Below are 17905 nucleotides of genomic sequence, written 5' to 3'. Positions count from 1 at the left end.
ATGCACTGTTAGTAGGAATGTAAATTGGCGCAGCCACTATGGAAACAGTATGCAGGTTCCTCAAAAAAATGGAAAATAGGACTATCATATAATCCAACAATTCCACTTAGGTATTCATCCAAAAGAAATAAAAACACGAAGTCAAAAATATATATGCACCCCCCATGTTCATTGTAGCATTATTTACAATAGTCAAGACATGGAAACAACCTAACTCTCCATCCATGGGCGAATGGATAAAGAAAATGTTGTGTGTACAGACACACGACACACACACACTATACAACAGAATATTATTCAACCATAAAAAAGAATGAAATCTTGCCATTTGTCACAACATGGATGGACCGCCAAGGCATTATGCTACGTGAAGTAAGTTGGATAGGGAAAGACAAATACCACATGATCTCACTTATATATGGAATGTAAAATAGCAAAAACAAAAAACAAAACCCAGTTCACAGATACAGAAAACAGACTGGTGGTTGCAAGAGGCAGAAAGGTAGAGAAGGGGGTGTGGAGGGAGAGAAATGGGTGAAGGAACTCAAAAGGTGAGAACATCCAGTTATAAAATAAATAAGTCATGGGGATGTAATGTACAGCATGGTGACTGTAGTTAATTATACTATATTGCATATTTTAATGTTGCTGAGAGATCTTAAAAGTTACATGATATTTGATTTTCTAGTATCTTGTTGAGAATTGCTGCATCCATGTTCATCAGGGAAAAATTGGCCTGTAATTCTCCTTTTTAGTGGGGTCTTTGTCTGGTTTGGAATCAAGGTAATGTTGCCCTCATAGAAGGAGTTTGGAAATTTTACTTCCATTTCTATTTTTTGGAACTTGAGAATTATTCACCATGATCAAATGGAATTTATTCCTGGGCAGCAGGGGTGATTCAACATTTGCAAATCAATCAACATGATACACCATATTAATAAAAGAAAGGATAAGAACCAGATCCTCTCAACAGATGCAGGAAAAGCATTTGACAAAATATAGCACTGATTCTTTTTTTTTTTTTTTTTTTTAGATTTTATTTATTTTTTTGACAGAGAGAGACACAGAGAGAGAGGGAACACAAGCAGGGGGAGCGGGAGAGGGAGAAGCAGGCTTCCCGCGGAGCAGGGAGCCCGATGCGGGACTCGATCCCAGGACCCTGGGATCATGACCTGAGCCGAAGGCAGATGCCTAACAACTGAGCCACCCAGGCGCTCCTCTACCAAACATTTAAGAAAGAAACTATACCAATTCTCTATGGTCTCTTCTAGAACACAGAAGCAGAGGGAATATTTCCTAACTCAGTCTTTCAGGCCAGCATTACTCCAGTGCCAAAATCAGACAGAGACACTACAAGAAAAAGAGACCAGTATCTCTCATGAACATAGATGCAAAAATCCTCAACAAAATATTAGCAAATTGAATCCAATAATGTATAAAAAGAATTAGGCACCACACCCAAGTGGGATTTATCCAAGGTAGGCAAGGCTGTTTCAACATTTGAAAATCAGTTACTGTAATGCATCATATCAACAGACTAATGAAGGAAAATCATGGGATTATATAAAGAGAAGCAGAAAAAGTATTTGACAAATCTAACACTCATTCATGATAAAAACTCCCAGCAAACTAGAAATAGAGGAGAACTTCCTCAACTTGATAAAGAACACCTACCAAAAATTCTGGCAGCTAACATCATATTTATTAGTGAGAAACTTGCTTTCCCACTAAGATCAGGAACAAGGCAAGGGTGTCCCCTTTCGTTCCTGCTTTTTAACATCATACTAGAAGTCCCAGTTAATGCAATAAAAAAAGAAAATAAAAATGACAGAGATTGGGAAGGAAGAAATAAAACTACTTATTTGCAGGTGACATGATCATCTATGTAGAACATCTGAAAGAATCTACATATAAAACTTCTGGATCTAATAAGTGATTATGGCAAGATTCCAGCATACAAATATATGGAAGTTAACTGCTTTCTTATATATAAGCAATGAACAAGTGGAATTTGAAATTAAAAACATATTACCATTTACATTAGCACCCCCTCCACACACACACACAGTAATACTTAGGTATAAATCTAACAAGATTATTTACAAAATCTATATGAGGAAAACTACAAAACTCTGATGAAAGATATCAAAGAAGAACTAAATTAGTGGAGAGATAGATATTTCATATTCATAGATATGAAGACTCAATATTGTCAAAACATTAGTTCTTCCCACTTGATCTATAGTTTCATCCCATCACAATCAAAATCCCAGCAAGTTATTTTATGGATGTTGACAAAAGGATTCTAAAGTCTATATGGAGAAGCAAAAGACCGAGAATAGCCAACTCAATATTGAAGGAGAATAAATTTGGAGGACTGACACTATCTGACTTCAAGACTCACTGTAAAAGTACAGTAATCAAGACAGTGTGGTATTAGTGAAAGAACAGACTAGTAGATTAATGGAACAGAATAGAGAGCCCACAAATAGACCACATAAATATAGTTATCTGATCTTTGACAAGGGATCAAAGGCAATACAGATCTTTGACAAATGGAACAAAATAGTCTTTTCAACAAATAGTGCTAGACCAATTGGACAACCACATATGTGCATATGCGTGTGTGCATACACAATCTAGACATAGATCTTAACACCCTTCACAAAAATTAACTCAGAGTAGATCATAGACCTAAGTGTAAAACACAAAACTATAAACGCCCTAAAACATAGGAGAAAACCTAGATGACTTTGGGAATGGTGATAACTTTTCAAATACAACACCAAAAGCAAAATCCATGAAAGAAATAATTAATGAGCTGGATATAATTAAAACTAAAAACCGGGGCGCCTGGGTGGCTCAGTCGTTAAGCGTCTGCCTTCGGCTCAGGTCATGATCCCAGGGTCCTGGGATCGAGCCCCACATCGGGCTCCTTGCTCAACGGGAAGCCTGCGTCTCCCTCTCCCACTCCCTCTGCTTGTGTTCCCTCTCTTGCTGTGTCTCTCTCTGTCAAATAAATAAAATCTTAAAAAAAAAAAAAAACTAACTAAAAATCTGTTCAGTGAGAGACAATGTTAAAAGAAAGAGAAGATGGGAAGCCTGGGTGGCTCAGTCGTTAAGCGTCTGCCTTCAGCAGGGGTCATGATCCCAGAGTCCTGGGATCGAGCCCCGCATCGGGCTCCCTGCTCAGCGGGAAGCCTGCTTCTCCCTCTCCCTCTCCCCCTGCTTGTGTTCCCTCTCTCGTGTCTCTGTCAAATAAACAAATAAAATCTTAAAAAAAAAAAAAAAGAAGATAAGCCACAGACTGGAAGTATTCTCAAGACATTTCTGATAAAGGACTTTCAAAACTAGACAGTAAGAAAACAACATGATTTAAAGATAAAAGATCTGGACACCTCACCAAAGAAGATATACAGATGAAAAGTAAACATATGAAAAGATGTTCACCATCACAGGTTATCAGGGAACTGCAAATTAACATAACAATGAGGTATCACTACAGACCTATTAGAGTGGCCAAAATCCAAAATACTGACAACATCAAATGCTGGAGGGGACGTGGAGCAACAAGAACTCTCATTCATTGCTGTCAGGAATGCAAAGTTGTATGATCTCTTTGGAAGACATTTTGGTGGTTTCCTTACAAAACTAAACATAACCTTACCATATAATTCATTCAAGAAGCAATTATGATCCTTGGTATTTACCCAAAGGAGCTGAAAACTTATACCCACACAAAAACCTGTACATGGATAAATATACTGGCTTTATTCATAACTGGTAAAACTTGGAAGCAACCAAGATATCCTTCAGTAGGTAAGTGGACAAATAAAGTGTGGTATATCCAGATAATGGATTATTATGCAGCACCAAAAAGAAATGAGCTATCAAGCCATGAAAAGACATGGAGGAAACTTAAACATGTATTACTAGTGAAAGAAGACAACCTGAAAAAGCTACATATTGTATGATTTCAACTACAAGTGACCCTTGAACAACACGGGTTGGGGTTGACCCCCTCACACATTAAAAATCCACATGTAACTTTTGACTCCTTCAGAAAGTTAACTACTAATGGCCTGTTGACAAGAAGCCTTACCGATAACAAACAATTAATACATATTTTGTATACATATTATATACTGTATTATTACAGTAAAGTGAGCTAGAGAAAAGAAAGTGTAATTTAAAAAATCATAAGGAGGGACACCTGGCTGGCTCAGTCAGCAGAGTGTGTCATGCTTGACTTCAGGGTCATGAGTTCCAGCCCCATGTGGGGTATAGAGATTACTTAAATCTTAAAAAAAAAAATCATAAGGAAAAGAAAATACATTTACAGTACTGTAAAAAAACCCATGTATAAGTGGACCCATACAGTTCAAACCTGTGTTATTGAAGTCAATTATATATGACATCCTGGAAAAGGAAAAACTATGGAAACAGTAAAAAGATTAGTTGCTGCTACAGATTAGGTGGGAGGGAGGGATGAAGAGAGCAGACTTTCAGAGCAGTGAAACTATTCTGTATATACAACGACAGTGGATACATGTTATTATACTACATCTGTTAAAACCCATAGAATGTACAACACCAAGAGCGAACAAGACTGTAAACAATGTACTTTGGGTGATGGCGATGTTTCAATGTATGCTCACTGACTGTAACAAATGCACCATCTGGTGAGAATAATATGTTGACAATGGTGTAGGTTGTGGGTGCGCGGGGAATATGGTATATGAAGGGGAGGGTTATATGGGAATGCTGTACCTTCATCCTAAAACGTGTAGAAGAAAACAGCAGAAAATCTTCGCGATTTTGTGCTTGCCAGAGTTCTTAGACCAAAAGCGCGAACCACACGGGCCACTCAAGCCACCGCACAGCCCCCGCTCTTCTGCTTCCACCTGGGGCGGGAGGCTCCGCCTGGCCCCGCCCTGGAACTCCTCGGGGCCTGCCCCGGCCCTCCTAGCCCCTCCCACCGCTCCCCGCCCCACCTTCTCGCGTCCCGCGGCACCAGGCGGGGCGCGCGCCCGCCCGCTTCTCCACCCGGAAGAGCCACCTGAACGGCGAAGTTGAAGTGGTGCGCGGCTCGGCGTCCGTCGGGTGCGCGGGCCCGGCCGAGGAGCCGGCGCAGCGCCTATTTCGCCCAGGCGCGAGGCGGATCCGCCGCAGCCTGCGCGCCCCCGCGGCCGGCGACGCCTCGAGCGGCCGGCGCACGCGCCCCGCCCCGCCCCCAGCGGCCTCCTCGAGCGCCCGCAGCCAGGCCCGAGCTCTCCGCGCCCCTTGGCCTCGGGAGCAGCGTGTCCCCGATGACTTCTGACACTGCGTATCCGCCAGTAAGTGACAGCCGCAGCCTCGTTTCACCGTTACTATTTTTTTTCTCTCCCCCTGTTCGTCCTAAGTCTCGCCCACATCTGGTTAGTTCCCAAACTATTCAACTCCGGGGTTGGTCGGGCGACCGAGCTGCCCGGTTGCCGAGCCCGGGTAGTGTCAGAGTCTTGCTGAGGTACCGTAGGGCAGGGGCTGCGTCCAGAGACGGAAGTGTGATAAGCAGCCCCCTGAGTACAACCCGACTCCTCGTTTGCCGAGCGCCCGCGGGCAGCTAGCGGGCGGACGGGGAGGAGGTGCCTGGAAGACGCGGGCAGTCGGCGAGAGGGGCGGGTCTTAGGACGCGGCGCCGCGGGGACCGGCGAGGGGGCGTGGCTCCCGGTGGGTGTGGCGTGGCCGCCGGGCGGGCGGGAATTCCGGGTGGTCCAGCTGCAAGTCGCCCCTTATTAGCCCTCCTGGCTCTCGTGGGCGCTTCACGTGGTCCAAAGGATGAAGTAGCACATCGTTGTATTTTGACTTCACCCTAAGGAAAAGGAAAGGGAACTTGAAAGTTGTAGAACAATAAGGGTGGGCATGTTTATAGGGGTAACAAACTGCTTAGAAACAGTTGAACAGTTTTGCACAGGTTTTGAAAGGGGATGCTGTTTTTTTTTTTAAAGATGCCATTTCAAAAAAGACTAGGCAGAATTTAATCTGACTTTAGTTTGAACCATGAATTCTGCAGCTACCCCCTTTCTGCCCTATGTGGAGCTTTTATATTGCTAAACTTGTGGTTCCAAATTTAATACGTATTTATAGAATCTTAGAGATTAATTTGTAGCAACTCTTTACACTTGGCTGAATTTATATTACCTAATCAAAACAAATTACTTATCAATACAATGGCCATAATTTGCTCTCATTCTCCTAGATATACACATACCCATCTGTCAGTCTCACGCTTGTATCCTGTAGTTGTGAGACTTCTTTTTTTTTTTTAAAGATTTTATTTATTTATTTGAGAGAATGAGATAGAGCATGAGAGGGGGGAGGGTCAGAGGGAGAAGCAGACTCCCTGCCGAGCAGGGAGCGCGATGCGGGACTCGATCCCGGGACTCCAGGATCATGACCTGAGCCGAAGGCAGTCGCTTAGCCAACTGAGCCACCCAGGTGCCCTGTAGTTGTGAGACTTCTTGGCCTATGACACATACCCCCTGTACTCCTTTCACACCTTCTAGAATAGTAGGTTCCCTGAAAAGGCAAAATATTGCTAATAAATAGCCTGTGTAACGCATAGTTAGGATGCTGAAATGTGAACTTCATAAGTCATCTTTTATCATCTATTTGTTGAACCTAATACAATAAATTGTGGGTGAATGAAATGTCAAATTAAAGCACATTTGTCCTCCAGTTCTCTGTTACCAAACCAAATAAGGGTTTCTTAGATGATCGATTTCAACAGTTTATTTGGAACTGCCCATTGCCATGTCTAGGATTGTCACTCCATTTAAATTTAATCCTTTTTTCCTTTGTACTCCCATTCTTATTGCATTTTTACCACTACTAGGGCACTGTTTCATTTTGATCTGTTCCTTGGTTCTCTGAGGCATTGAGGATCTTTTATTATGCTTTTTATTTCCCAACATAGTGAATGAGTATGATAGATATCTGTCTGTATACATGAAAATAGAATGGGGGTAGGCTCTTTTAATCTGTAGATACAAATTTAAAAATATATTGCCAGGGGAATAAGATAGGTGAAGTAATGTAATATAGTATATTTATTTTCAATCCTAGTTATTTATCATTTAAAGACCAATTTTCCTTTCCTCAGCTTAATTATCTAGTTTCTTTACACTATTGACAGCTGTTTTTGCTGAAGCCAATAGGTTTCCTAGTTTAGAAAGAGAAAATGAGAAGCAAATTCACCTCAAAATGTAAATTTCTGAAACAAATCTGTTAACTATTCAAGTCAGAACTGGCTATCCATGTATGTTGCATTTATGTAGCAGAAAACCCATGAATATGTGTGTGTAATGAGAGAGAGTGAAAGAGAGAAAGGAGGGTATGTTCTTTGTATGGATAAAACCTAGAACTGGAGCACATGCAAAGAACTTCAGCCAAAAGACTGCTGTTTAAGATTTTATACCTGAGAGCATACGTGCATATGGAATGTGGTTAAAGAAAGGGGAAGGGCCTTTTTCACAGTGCATCATAGGATTAATGAGGAGGAAGTTTTGGGAAAAGCTACGGGAAAGCCATTGGACCATTTTGGATTTCACTGATCAGTACAAACAGAATTCTTGGGCTTTGGTTTAGCTTCACTTTCTTAAAAAATACATTTACTAAGTGACTATAACAGGTAATTCAGATCTTATTAAGATTTTAATTTGGATATTATTTTGAGTTGATAGTGTGGCCCATAACAATTTACAACCAGTTTTTTGTTTGTTTGTTAACTTGTGTCTAAGTCGCAATATCAAAGGTATAATATGGTCTTTTTCTTTAATCACCTAGATTGAAGATGAACAGTGATCAAGTTACACTGGTTGGTCAAGTGTTCGAATCCTATGTTTCGGAATACCATAAGAATGATATTCTTCTAATCTTGGAGGAAAGTGACGAAGATGCTCATTACCCAGTTGTGGTTAATGCCATGACCCTTTTTGAGACTAACATGGAAATTGGGGAATATTTCAACGCATTTCCAAGTGAAGTACTAACAGTTTTTGATAGCGCTCTGCGAAGATCAGCCTTGACGATTCTCCAATCCCTTTCTCAACCTGAGGGTGCTTCTATGAAGCAGAATCTTCATGCCAGGATATCAGGTGAATCACTTAAGGATTTTACTGCCACTTATTCTCTAGGAACATTTTGAAAAATTCTAACACATATTGAACTCAGAGCACTAAGAAATAATTGATATTTATACTTAAAAATATATTTATTGTGTAGTTGATAGTCACTTTTAAAGCAGAATAGTAATTTTATACTGTTTCCTCTGGACATTTGGAAGGCTGGGGTACTAGCCATGCCAACCGAGGGGAAGGAGAATGTATGGAGACAACAGTATATTAGTGTGCACATACACACACATGGATATGTGTGTATAAAATTATAATTCAAAGCAGCCTTAATGAGCTTTTGTGACTACTAACAAAAGAATTGATAATATCAAGAATTAGAAAAGTGGTACCTTCCACCCTGTGATCTTCAGAACTATTTTAGGAAATTTATTATTTTTATATCTCAAGTTTAGCATTATGCTGGCCACCTAATAGGCACTCAGTTTTTTTCGAATGAATAACAGATTAAGTATCTTAATTTTTAAGATGCAGGGCACCTGGGTGGCTCAGTTGGTTAAGCGTCTGCCTTTGGCTCAGGTCATGATTCCAGGGTGTTGGGATCAAACCCTGCATCAGGCTCCTTGCTCAGCAGGGAGCCTGCTTCTCCCTCTCCCCCGCTTGTGTTCTCTTTCTCTCTCTCTCTCTCTCTCTCAAATAAATAAAATCTTTAAAAAAAAATTTTTGTTAAGATGCTGCAGTGGAGCAATCAGCTTGTGGCAAAGCTGTATCTTTGAATTACTGCAGATTAAGTTGGAGAACACATGTACCATTTTGTTTGGAAATAAATACTTTATAATACATTTCAGAAAAGTGGGGATTTATAATCAAAAATGCTTGCTATGATTCCAAAAAGATGAGTCAGCATAGTAGAACTTTTTGGAGACAAATTAAGATCCCCCTGCCGAAAGACCATACATTTGATTTAATTGAAAAAATAGTATTTTATCTAGAATAAAATTATGAATATTACAAATCTTTAAGATCAGGACACTAGATAATCTCTTGGTAGGATCAAGAACAAATGTTTCCTTATAATAATGTTGCAAAAAGATTGTTAAAAGGGACTTTAGTTAGTGTTACTGAAATGGTATTTAAGAATGGTTTTAGGCTGTCCTTATATTTAGATATTTTTCCATGCTTAAATACCAAAATTTTGTCTGCCTAGGTGACCCTATTGGTTTCAGGTAAATTTAGCCTATTTTTTTTTTCTAATTCTCTGAAAAAAAAATTGCAAATTATGTTACTACCATGGTGCATTTATTCTACAAATGCATTAAGTGTAGGCATTTGCTAGTCTCCTGAGAAACCAAAATAATATGGTATAGTCCCTCATCTAAATAAGCTCATGACTGTAGGGGGTATAGCTGTATAGTCAAATATTTACCAAATGGTGTACGTATGCTCAAAGATACATGCCTATGTGCATGTTAAACAATTGTTTATGGAGCTTAGTGGCAGCTTTTACGTTATGTGATGCATGCCTCACTCAAGGTAGGTGCAAGATATATTAGCCCACAGAACAGGGAATGAATTCTAGCAGATTCACTGGAGATTACAAGAAGAGAAGGTAAGGTGGGGATGGAAATAGTCTGGTTTTAGGTGTATTGCAGCTTCATCTTGGACTCCAGGCAAGGCATTCAATTATAAAAACAGGTTGTCTCTGTGTTTCAGTCTTCTTAGGAACCTAAGACATTTTCTGGTTTATCTTTCCAGGATATATGTTGCTCTTTGTCTTCTGGGATTTTTATTAACCTAAAGTTTACTTGCTATTTCCAGTGGTTTTGATGAAAGGTGTTCTAATACCCAGATAGCATCAAACTAAATGAGAAGGAAAAAATAGCATTCATGTGTTACTTAAACTAGTGGTTCTCAAACATTAATGTCGATCAGAATCAACTGTAGGCCTTGTTAAAACACTGATTGTTAGGCCCCACCCACAGAGTTTCTAATTGAGAAGGACTGGCATGAGGCCCAAGAATTTGCATTTCTAACAGATCCTAGGTGATGCTGATGCTGCTTTTCCAGGAATTACATGCTGAAAACCAGGGGCCTGAAGTAATTGATATGGACATATCTCTAGCATAGACATAGATATGGACAGCTCAGAATCTATTTCCAAAATTTCTTTTTGTTCTTGATTGTTGAATGAATCAGGGAATGATAAAGGTTTTTGTGTTCAGCACTAATCGTGGCTTAGTGCCTGATGTACACCACACACCACCACCACCACCCCTTCACTAGTATAGTTGAAGAACATACTTAGTAAATGTATAGTAAGACAGAAAGATGAAAATAAATTGACATTTCTATCAAAACACTGTCTCTTAGCGTCTTTTTTAGTATTAAGATTTTGATTGTATATGGTCAGTTTTGCTTAACATTATGTTGCCTTCATCTTTATATTTTAAGCTTATTTAAAAATCACAGGGGCGCCTGAGTGGCTCAGTCAGTTAAGAGTCTGCCTTTAGCTTAGATCATGATCCCAGGATCCTGGGATTGAGCCCGCACTGGGGCTCTCTGCTCAGCAGGGAGCCTGCTTCTCCCTCTCCCTCTGCCTGCCACTCCCCCTGCTTGGGCGCACAGTCTCTCTCTCTCTCTCTCTCTCTCTCTGTCAAATAAATAAATAAAATCTTAAAAAAAAAGAATTTTCTTTGGCATTTTGTACCTTTTAAAAAGTTGCCTGTTTATTAATGATGAAAAACACAAGTTTTTTAAGGGATAAAATGGTGCTGCTGTGGGTAAACCTCTAGGTAATTCAAGGCTTGGAAACAGTCAGATTTATGTATTAATAAATTCTGAACCTAACTAAAAAAAGCAATAGCCTTCTAGCATGGTGGGGCTCTGGTCATTATGCTACCCTCCCTTTATCACTCAGCTTTGTGGTTTACTCAGTCATCAGTTGATTTTATGTTTTGCCTGTGGCAGTATGTTTTTTGTTGAATGAGGTTACAATTACATACTGTATTTAGAGTCTACTGTGCTAGCCCTCTTATGAAAATCAGTCCTTTTTTTTAATCCTGGTTATTATGTCATCTGGATATATACTTTTATTTTTTTTAACGATTTTATTTGAGAGAGAGCACAGAGGGAGAGGGAGAAGCAGACTCCCCGCTGAGCAGAGAGCCTGATGGCAGGGCTCGATTCCAGGACCCTGGGATCATGACATGAGCTCAAGGCAAATGCTTAACCGACTGAGCCACCCAGGCGCCCCTGGATATATACTTTTAGAAGGAGTACACTGATCATTGTTATTTAAAATAATCCTTGTCTATTTTCTATATTGAGTTGGTCTGATTTTTTTTCTTAAGTGAAACTCAAATTTTAGGCAAACTCAAATACCTTCTTCCCTAGGAAATATGAGAAGAATATATTCCATGGAGTCAAATCCCAAGATATAAGTTGATGTGGTTTTTGTTGTTTCTCTCCATCAGGTTTACCTGTTTGTCCTGAGCTGGTGAGGGAGCACATCCCTAAAACCAAGGATGTGGGACACTTTTTATCTGTCACTGGGACAGTAATTCGAACAAGCCTGGTGAAGATCCTGGAGTTTGAGCGAGAGTACATGTGTAACAAATGCAAACATGTATTTGTGGTCAAAGCTGACTTTGAGCAGTATTATACCTTCTGCCGGCCATCCTCCTGTCCCAGCTTGGAGAGCTGTGATTCTTCAAAATTCACTTGCCTCTCAGGCTTGTCTTCATCTCCAACTAGGTGTAGAGATTACCAGGAAATCAAAATTCAGGAACAGGTAAATGATCAAAGAAATGAGAAAAATAACAACTCTGAAGAAGGTTTTTTTCGGCTGTGGGCAAATTACCAGGACTCGGGAACACGTACAGGACTACAAATGGAACTTGTGTCATCCCATAGTATAGTTGCACATGTATCAGAATACAGTCTTTAGAGACATGCAGTAATCATCTCTGTATAGAGAGCATTGGCAGAAGGGTTGTGGAATGACTTAATAATTATGTTAAAATTAGGGAGTATTTAAGAAGTTCAAACAAGCTGTATTTAAGGGATAGGAGAAAATTAAATGGGTTTAAGTGATTGTTAAACATTGGAGTGGTCAGGATTTGGGGGTTAGGCCCGATTTTATTTTCTGTGTCCAATAAGGCATACATAGACACTCTTTAACATGTCAGAGTGTGCCAGGTTTTCCTTTACTTGCCACTGAAACACAAAGGCATATTCAGTGTTGAGGACTCAAACTCCTGTCTTTCTATACCATTTTTAACACATGGCCTCTATTCTTAGTCCAGGATGGTAGTTACAGCTCTGTCACTGGTGTATGCTAGCCAGGGAGGAGGGAAAGGGAGGGACAGACAACAGCATCAGCTGTCTAACCCCAACTCCCCATTCGAGTCAGTCTTCCTTGAAGTCTCTCACAGCATATCTACTCGTATTTCATTAGCCAGAGCTTAGTCATATGACCATGCCCAGGTGCAGGGGAGCTGGGAAATACAGTCTTTTTACTGGGTACATGTCCACGTGGACTAAAACCAGGGTTCTGTCACTAAGAAATAATCAAAGGAACAGTGATTTGTCCCAGGTCTTAGGACTAGAGATCAGGAAAGAACTAGGTAAGTAACTTTGTTACTGTGTTTAATAATTGGAGTGTATGTTTCTTTTGACCATCCTCAGGGTAGATTATATTTGGAGCTATTTTCCATAATGGTGTTTTTATTTTACTCTGGTTTTAGTGAGTTTGTAAATGGGTAGTAGGCACAATTTTCAAGAAAATTCTATAAATCCCCATCATAATTAAATTGTATGATAATACCAGGGAAATAGAAACAGTAATTTCAAGAACTGCTAGGCTTCTGAATACTTAGCATGTATTTAAGCATACTCAGTATGTGTCTGCTTTTCCTTGCTAGGTGCAAAGGCTATCTGTTGGAAGTATTCCACGATCTATGAAGGTTATCCTGGAAGATGACTTAGTAGACAGTTGCAAATCTGGTGAGAAATAACTTTTGCTAGCTTATATAAGATGTCCTAAAGTACTGATTAGGAAAAAGCCACTTTTTATTTTCCCAAGAACACTGGGAAGTGAGTGTGAAGGCTTAATTGTTCACCCTGAGAATAGAAACTGGCATGGAGGTGGGAGGTGATACCTAACAGGAAAGCAGCTGGGCTACAGCTTAGCAGTCCAGTCCAGCCACTTGTTTTATAAATGAAGAACCCAACTTGCCCAAGGTCACATGGAGAGTTAAGTGGCAGAACTAGAACATAAACCCAGATCCATTGACTTTTTCATCCAGTTGTCTCTTCAGTATATCCTTGCTTAACAGCAGCAACTTTAAAAATTGTAGCAGATTGAGGGGCGCCTGGGTGGCTCAGTTGGTTGAGCGACTGCCTTCGGCTCAGGTCATGATCCTGGAGTCCCGGGATTGAGTCCCACATCGGGCTCCCTGCTCAGCTGGGGGTCTGCTTCTCCCTCTGACCCTCTTCCCGCTCGTGCTCTCTCTCATTCTCTCTCTCTCAAATAAATAAATAAAATCTTTAAAAAAAAAAAAAATTGTAGCAGATTTAGCATTCAGTTAAATAAAATGCATCAGACAGTATGACTGTCAGATGCTACTGTACTCTTATTGCTATCCAGAAGAAAGGAGGTGATTGTTCCTCTCTCCTCTGTGCTGGAGTCACATTGATTTTGTCCACTGAGGGATCTCAGTGTTTCTATTGGCCAATTGCCCGAATTGGGAAGGAACTCAAAACCATACTGAAAAGAACTGTGGGTGTTTAGCATAGAGAAGCCTCAGGATGGACATGACAGCCAACTTTTCATTAATTGGAAGGTTGTCATACAGAAATGGAATTATAGTTCCAGAAGATACTATTGGGTTTCAGTAGGCTGAAGCTCCAGGAAGGTAGATATTTGACTCAATATCTAATAATATAAGGTGTTCACCCTGGGACTCAGATGATGGTGAGTTTCTTTTCTCAGAGACAATCAAGCATAGGGTGTACAGCATCTTGTTAGTGACTCAGGTCTCAGGATGGTAGTTGGTCTGGATGATCTACAGCGTTCGGCAATCAAAGACTCTGAGCCTCAGAGCTGTTCTGGAAATCTGAGGGCTCCAGAAGGGGTTGTTGCAATGTCATCTTGGTTATATTTTGATCTTGAGGCTAATCAGACCACTCATAAGCTTTTTTTTGCCCTATCTCAACTCATCTTGCCCCTCCTATTCTCGCTGGGGAGGCTGGGAAGAATCAAATTTAAAGTGTTTGTGGAAAGGGACACCTGGGTGGCTCAGTTGGTTGAGCATCTGACTCTTGGTTTCAGCTCAGGTCATGATCTCAGGGTCGTGAGATTGAGCCCCGCATTAGGCTCTGTGCTCAGGGCAGAGTCTGCCGAAGATATCTCCCTCACCCTACCCACTCTGCTTGTGCTCTCTCTTTCTCTAAAATAAATAAATGAAATCTTAAAAAAAAAAAAAAAGTATTTGTGGAAGGGCAGGGATTAATATCGGCCCTCATGTATAGAATGGAAGTGTTCTACATTGAATTTTAAAATTACTGTTTTTGTAAAGAATATGGTAGGGAAGAGTTTTATTGGAAAAAATAAGATGTTAGGAGGTTTTATAAATCAGTAGTGTTGCTCAAGAGAGTAAATGTTATTCTCTCTTCTGCAGTAACCACATTTAAATATCATGAGATATTCTTAATAAAATCTGGCATGTTTTTAAAACATGTGGTGGTATTATTTTACATATGTAATGCAAAAAGAAAGAATAAGAGAATAAAGGGAGCTTTTTTCAGTTGTTGGTAGAAGCTAGGGCTGTAAAATTGACATGGCGCTGGTCAGCTAAAGGTAAAGATCTCAGACACCAAGTGGACTGCCTTCGAAAGGATAATCTGAAAGTTTTTTTTTTTTTAAGATTTTATTTATTTATTTGACAGAGCGAGACCGAGCGAGAGAGCGAACACAAGCAGGGGGAGTGGGAGAGGGAGAAGCAGGCCTCCCGCCGAGCAGGGATCCCGTTGTGGGGCTTGATCCCAGGCCCCCAGGATCATGACCTGAGCCGAAGGCAGATGCTTAACGACTGAGCCACCCAGGCACTCTTAATCTCAAAGTTTTAATCAGAAACTTTTACCAGAACTGACAGGTACTAAAGACTCTAGAATGGAGTTTAAAAAGTCTTTTGGATTTACAGAATTTCAATCCCTAAAAAAGTTATCCTAAAAACTGCGAAACTTTTGTCAGCGTCTCTGAGGCTACTGTTTCCAGCCCTAGTAAAGGCAGATGGCATCCTGCCCCTAAAGCCGGCATCTTCTGCTCCCTATACACATTCCCAGGCCTTGACCAGACCTTTGTCTGTGGAGAAGGTATGAGAGCTTATTCTTTCTCTTTCCTCTTCTTATTCCAAATAACTTTAAAACTGTTGCTTTTACTGTTTGCCTAGGAATTTCCATTTGCTTTTTAACATATAAGTTACGTTGAAGGTGGGTCAGAAAATGGAAATGGTTGGTAAACTTCAGCTGGGTGTCAACAGTTGTTCTTAATTCACCTCAACATTCCCTACTTTAAATATTTCCTGTTCTCACTCAAACCTTAATCTCACTCACCCTTAGTCTGTATAGAAAACTCATAGCACAAATGTGTCCCCTGGCAGAAACAGGTATATCTGACCTCTTATTCTACATCCCTGTTCTCCCATACCAGACAGATCAAAAGTGCTTCATTTCTCCAAATTCCATTGTTTCTCTCCTTTTTTAATCGTAGATTTCTCCAAATGCCTCATTTATAAAATATTTCCTGAGCTGCCATTTCATTAAAACAATGAGGCAATAACTATGGAAATAAGAGTTCAGTATCTAGAGTCAAGAGTAATTTGTCAAGAAACTGCCCCCATCCACCCAAGAATCACCAACCTATAGTTTGAAATTTATGTCAAATATATTAACAGTTTATAGTTGTCTAAAGAGTACTCCATGGAAATAACAACTTTGATCATGGATTGCCTGATAAATGGACCAGGCTGTGTCAAAGTACTTTTTTCATACAGGACTCTAGATTTTAACCAAAACCTGTAATATCTGGATTAGCAAAGTAGTGCTTATGTAAGCTTAGCCTGAACATGAAAGCTTGGCCTGAACACCAAACATGAACTTTTGATAGAAAATAAGATGTTTTCATGCAGTCCATCTAAACTGAATTCTCTCTGCACTGAAAAAAATCTAAAGCTATTTTTCTTTTACATGTCACTAATAATAATGGATGGAAACAGTCCGTCAACAGCGTTTTTTTCATTTATCCATAGCTACAAACCTCTGCGGGAATCAAAAGATAAATGGCATAATCCTTGACCTTCAGGAATTTACAGTCTGGTTGGGAACCCCAATCTGACACATGCAGAGTAATAAAGTTGGAGGTTGTGTCCTGATAACTGCCATTGCAGCAGATCAGAAATGGGCCCGCCTGGGGGTGGCTGCAGTGGTAAATAGGCTGCAGAAGACAGAGCGGCACAAAGAGAGAGGATTATATAAAAGTAGGAATTGTAGTTCCCTGCAAATAACGTTGTTTATAACTTTTACTACAGGAAAGTTTAAGTGTAATAACAAGGCTTAGTATAATAGCTGCTACTTAGCTGTTGAGCACATATTATATTCTAGATATTGTATGAAGTAATTTATAAACATTTTCTGAGTTAATTTTTACTGTGGTCCTGTGACATAAATGTAACTATTCCCATTTTGTAGGTCAAAACGTAGGCTCAGCAAAGTTAGGTAATTTGCCCAAGAACATAACCAGTGAGTGGTGGAGCTGGGATTTGAACCCAAATCTGACAATATCAGGCTTTTGGCCATTCTTCAGGACACTACATTTTCCACATTTTCACTGCTTATTGAAGTCCGATTATTTGTGGGTGCTGTATCTAAAAGTTAAGTTTCTTATTCGACTAATTTAGAAACAACCTAAGTATAATCCATTAAAATGAAAGTAAAGGACTGTTCCAAGTGCTCATATAGTTACCCCAGTTATTTCCATCTAAAAACTGGGGGCAGACAATATAGTAAATGATCATTATTCTTGATTCTGTTTGAAAACCATCCAAGCAGTGGCTTCAGAAGATCTTGAAAACACATGCAAAGCACCCATTGAATGTGTTTGTCACCATTTATTATGAAGTTGCCTTTGGCTAGAAATATGCTCTCTATCATGTAATTGCTATCACCAGTTCCATTCGTTTATCATTTACAGAACACTTTCTTCAGAAAATCAAAAGCTCCACAGATTACACATTACGCATTGAAATTTAGAGAGTTAAAGGCTTTTGCATCAGCAAATACCATATATTTGACACAGGCTTGGAAATGAAGACTTGCCAGTTAGTTCAGAGACACTATTTGTTGCACAAATTATAAATACCAGATTGGATTTGGGGTATGTCCAACATCTTATATTCAATAAGATTTTGAGGACTAGGCTCATCTTTTCTTCTTCTGTCCCCCTTTTCTCTCATACCAAAATACTGGATGCCAACCATTCATTCATATATACCTGTTAATTGATGCATGAATTGTATGTAATAATAAGCACAGAATGTCAGTGTTTGGAGAATGTGCCCATGAGTGACCCAAGGCCTCTTAGGAAAACCTGTAAAAGTTTAATACTCTGATCACCAGGAATAGGAAAGTTTCTTCAGGTGGGAAGGAACCAACCAAGAAGGAACAAGCAGGATTTATCTTGTGCTTTCATAGTTTATGGAAAAGGGCTTTGAAGTAAAACAGTATTTACTTATTTC

General features: G+C 39.9%; 1 protein-coding gene and 1 long non-coding RNA gene across 8 annotated transcripts in view; one reads left to right on the top strand and one right to left on the bottom strand.

The window, feature by feature from the left end:
• The window catches only part of LOC123836405 (uncharacterized), a 61732-nt gene extending 56797 nt beyond the window's left edge, over nucleotides 1–4935 (bottom strand). Inside the window, exon 1 of the long non-coding RNA XR_006788961.3 lies at nucleotides 4771–4935. This is a non-coding gene — a long non-coding RNA (uncharacterized LOC123836405). The remainder of the gene's footprint in view (nucleotides 1–4770) is intronic.
• Nucleotides 4936–4997: 62 nt separating this feature from the next.
• Nucleotides 4998–17905, top strand: part of MCM9 (minichromosome maintenance 9 homologous recombination repair factor) — a 125758-nt gene continuing 112850 nt past the window's right edge. For 2 of the 7 annotated variants that reach the window (XM_045865395.3, XM_064598052.1), the window contains exons 1-4: nucleotides 4998–5336; nucleotides 7825–8135; nucleotides 11585–11901; nucleotides 13034–13115. In XM_045865395.3, coding sequence (XP_045721351.1) covers nucleotides 7832–8135; nucleotides 11585–11901; nucleotides 13034–13115 — 703 coding nt within the window. In that variant the 5' untranslated portion in view covers nucleotides 4998–5336; nucleotides 7825–7831. The remainder of the gene's footprint in view (nucleotides 5337–7824; nucleotides 8136–11584; nucleotides 11902–13033; nucleotides 13116–17905) is intronic. The other 5 variants (XR_010413749.1, XM_064598051.1, XM_054505526.2 and 2 more) reach the window with 3 other exon arrangements.

This window comes from Mirounga angustirostris, unplaced genomic scaffold (assembly GCF_029215605.1).
Source record: "Mirounga angustirostris isolate CCGP_5_RB_7025 unplaced genomic scaffold, mMirAng1.0.hap1 SCAF_8, whole genome shotgun sequence".
Lineage (NCBI taxonomy): Eukaryota > Metazoa > Chordata > Mammalia > Carnivora > Phocidae > Mirounga > Mirounga angustirostris.
This window is presented reverse-complemented; position numbering and strand designations above follow the sequence as displayed.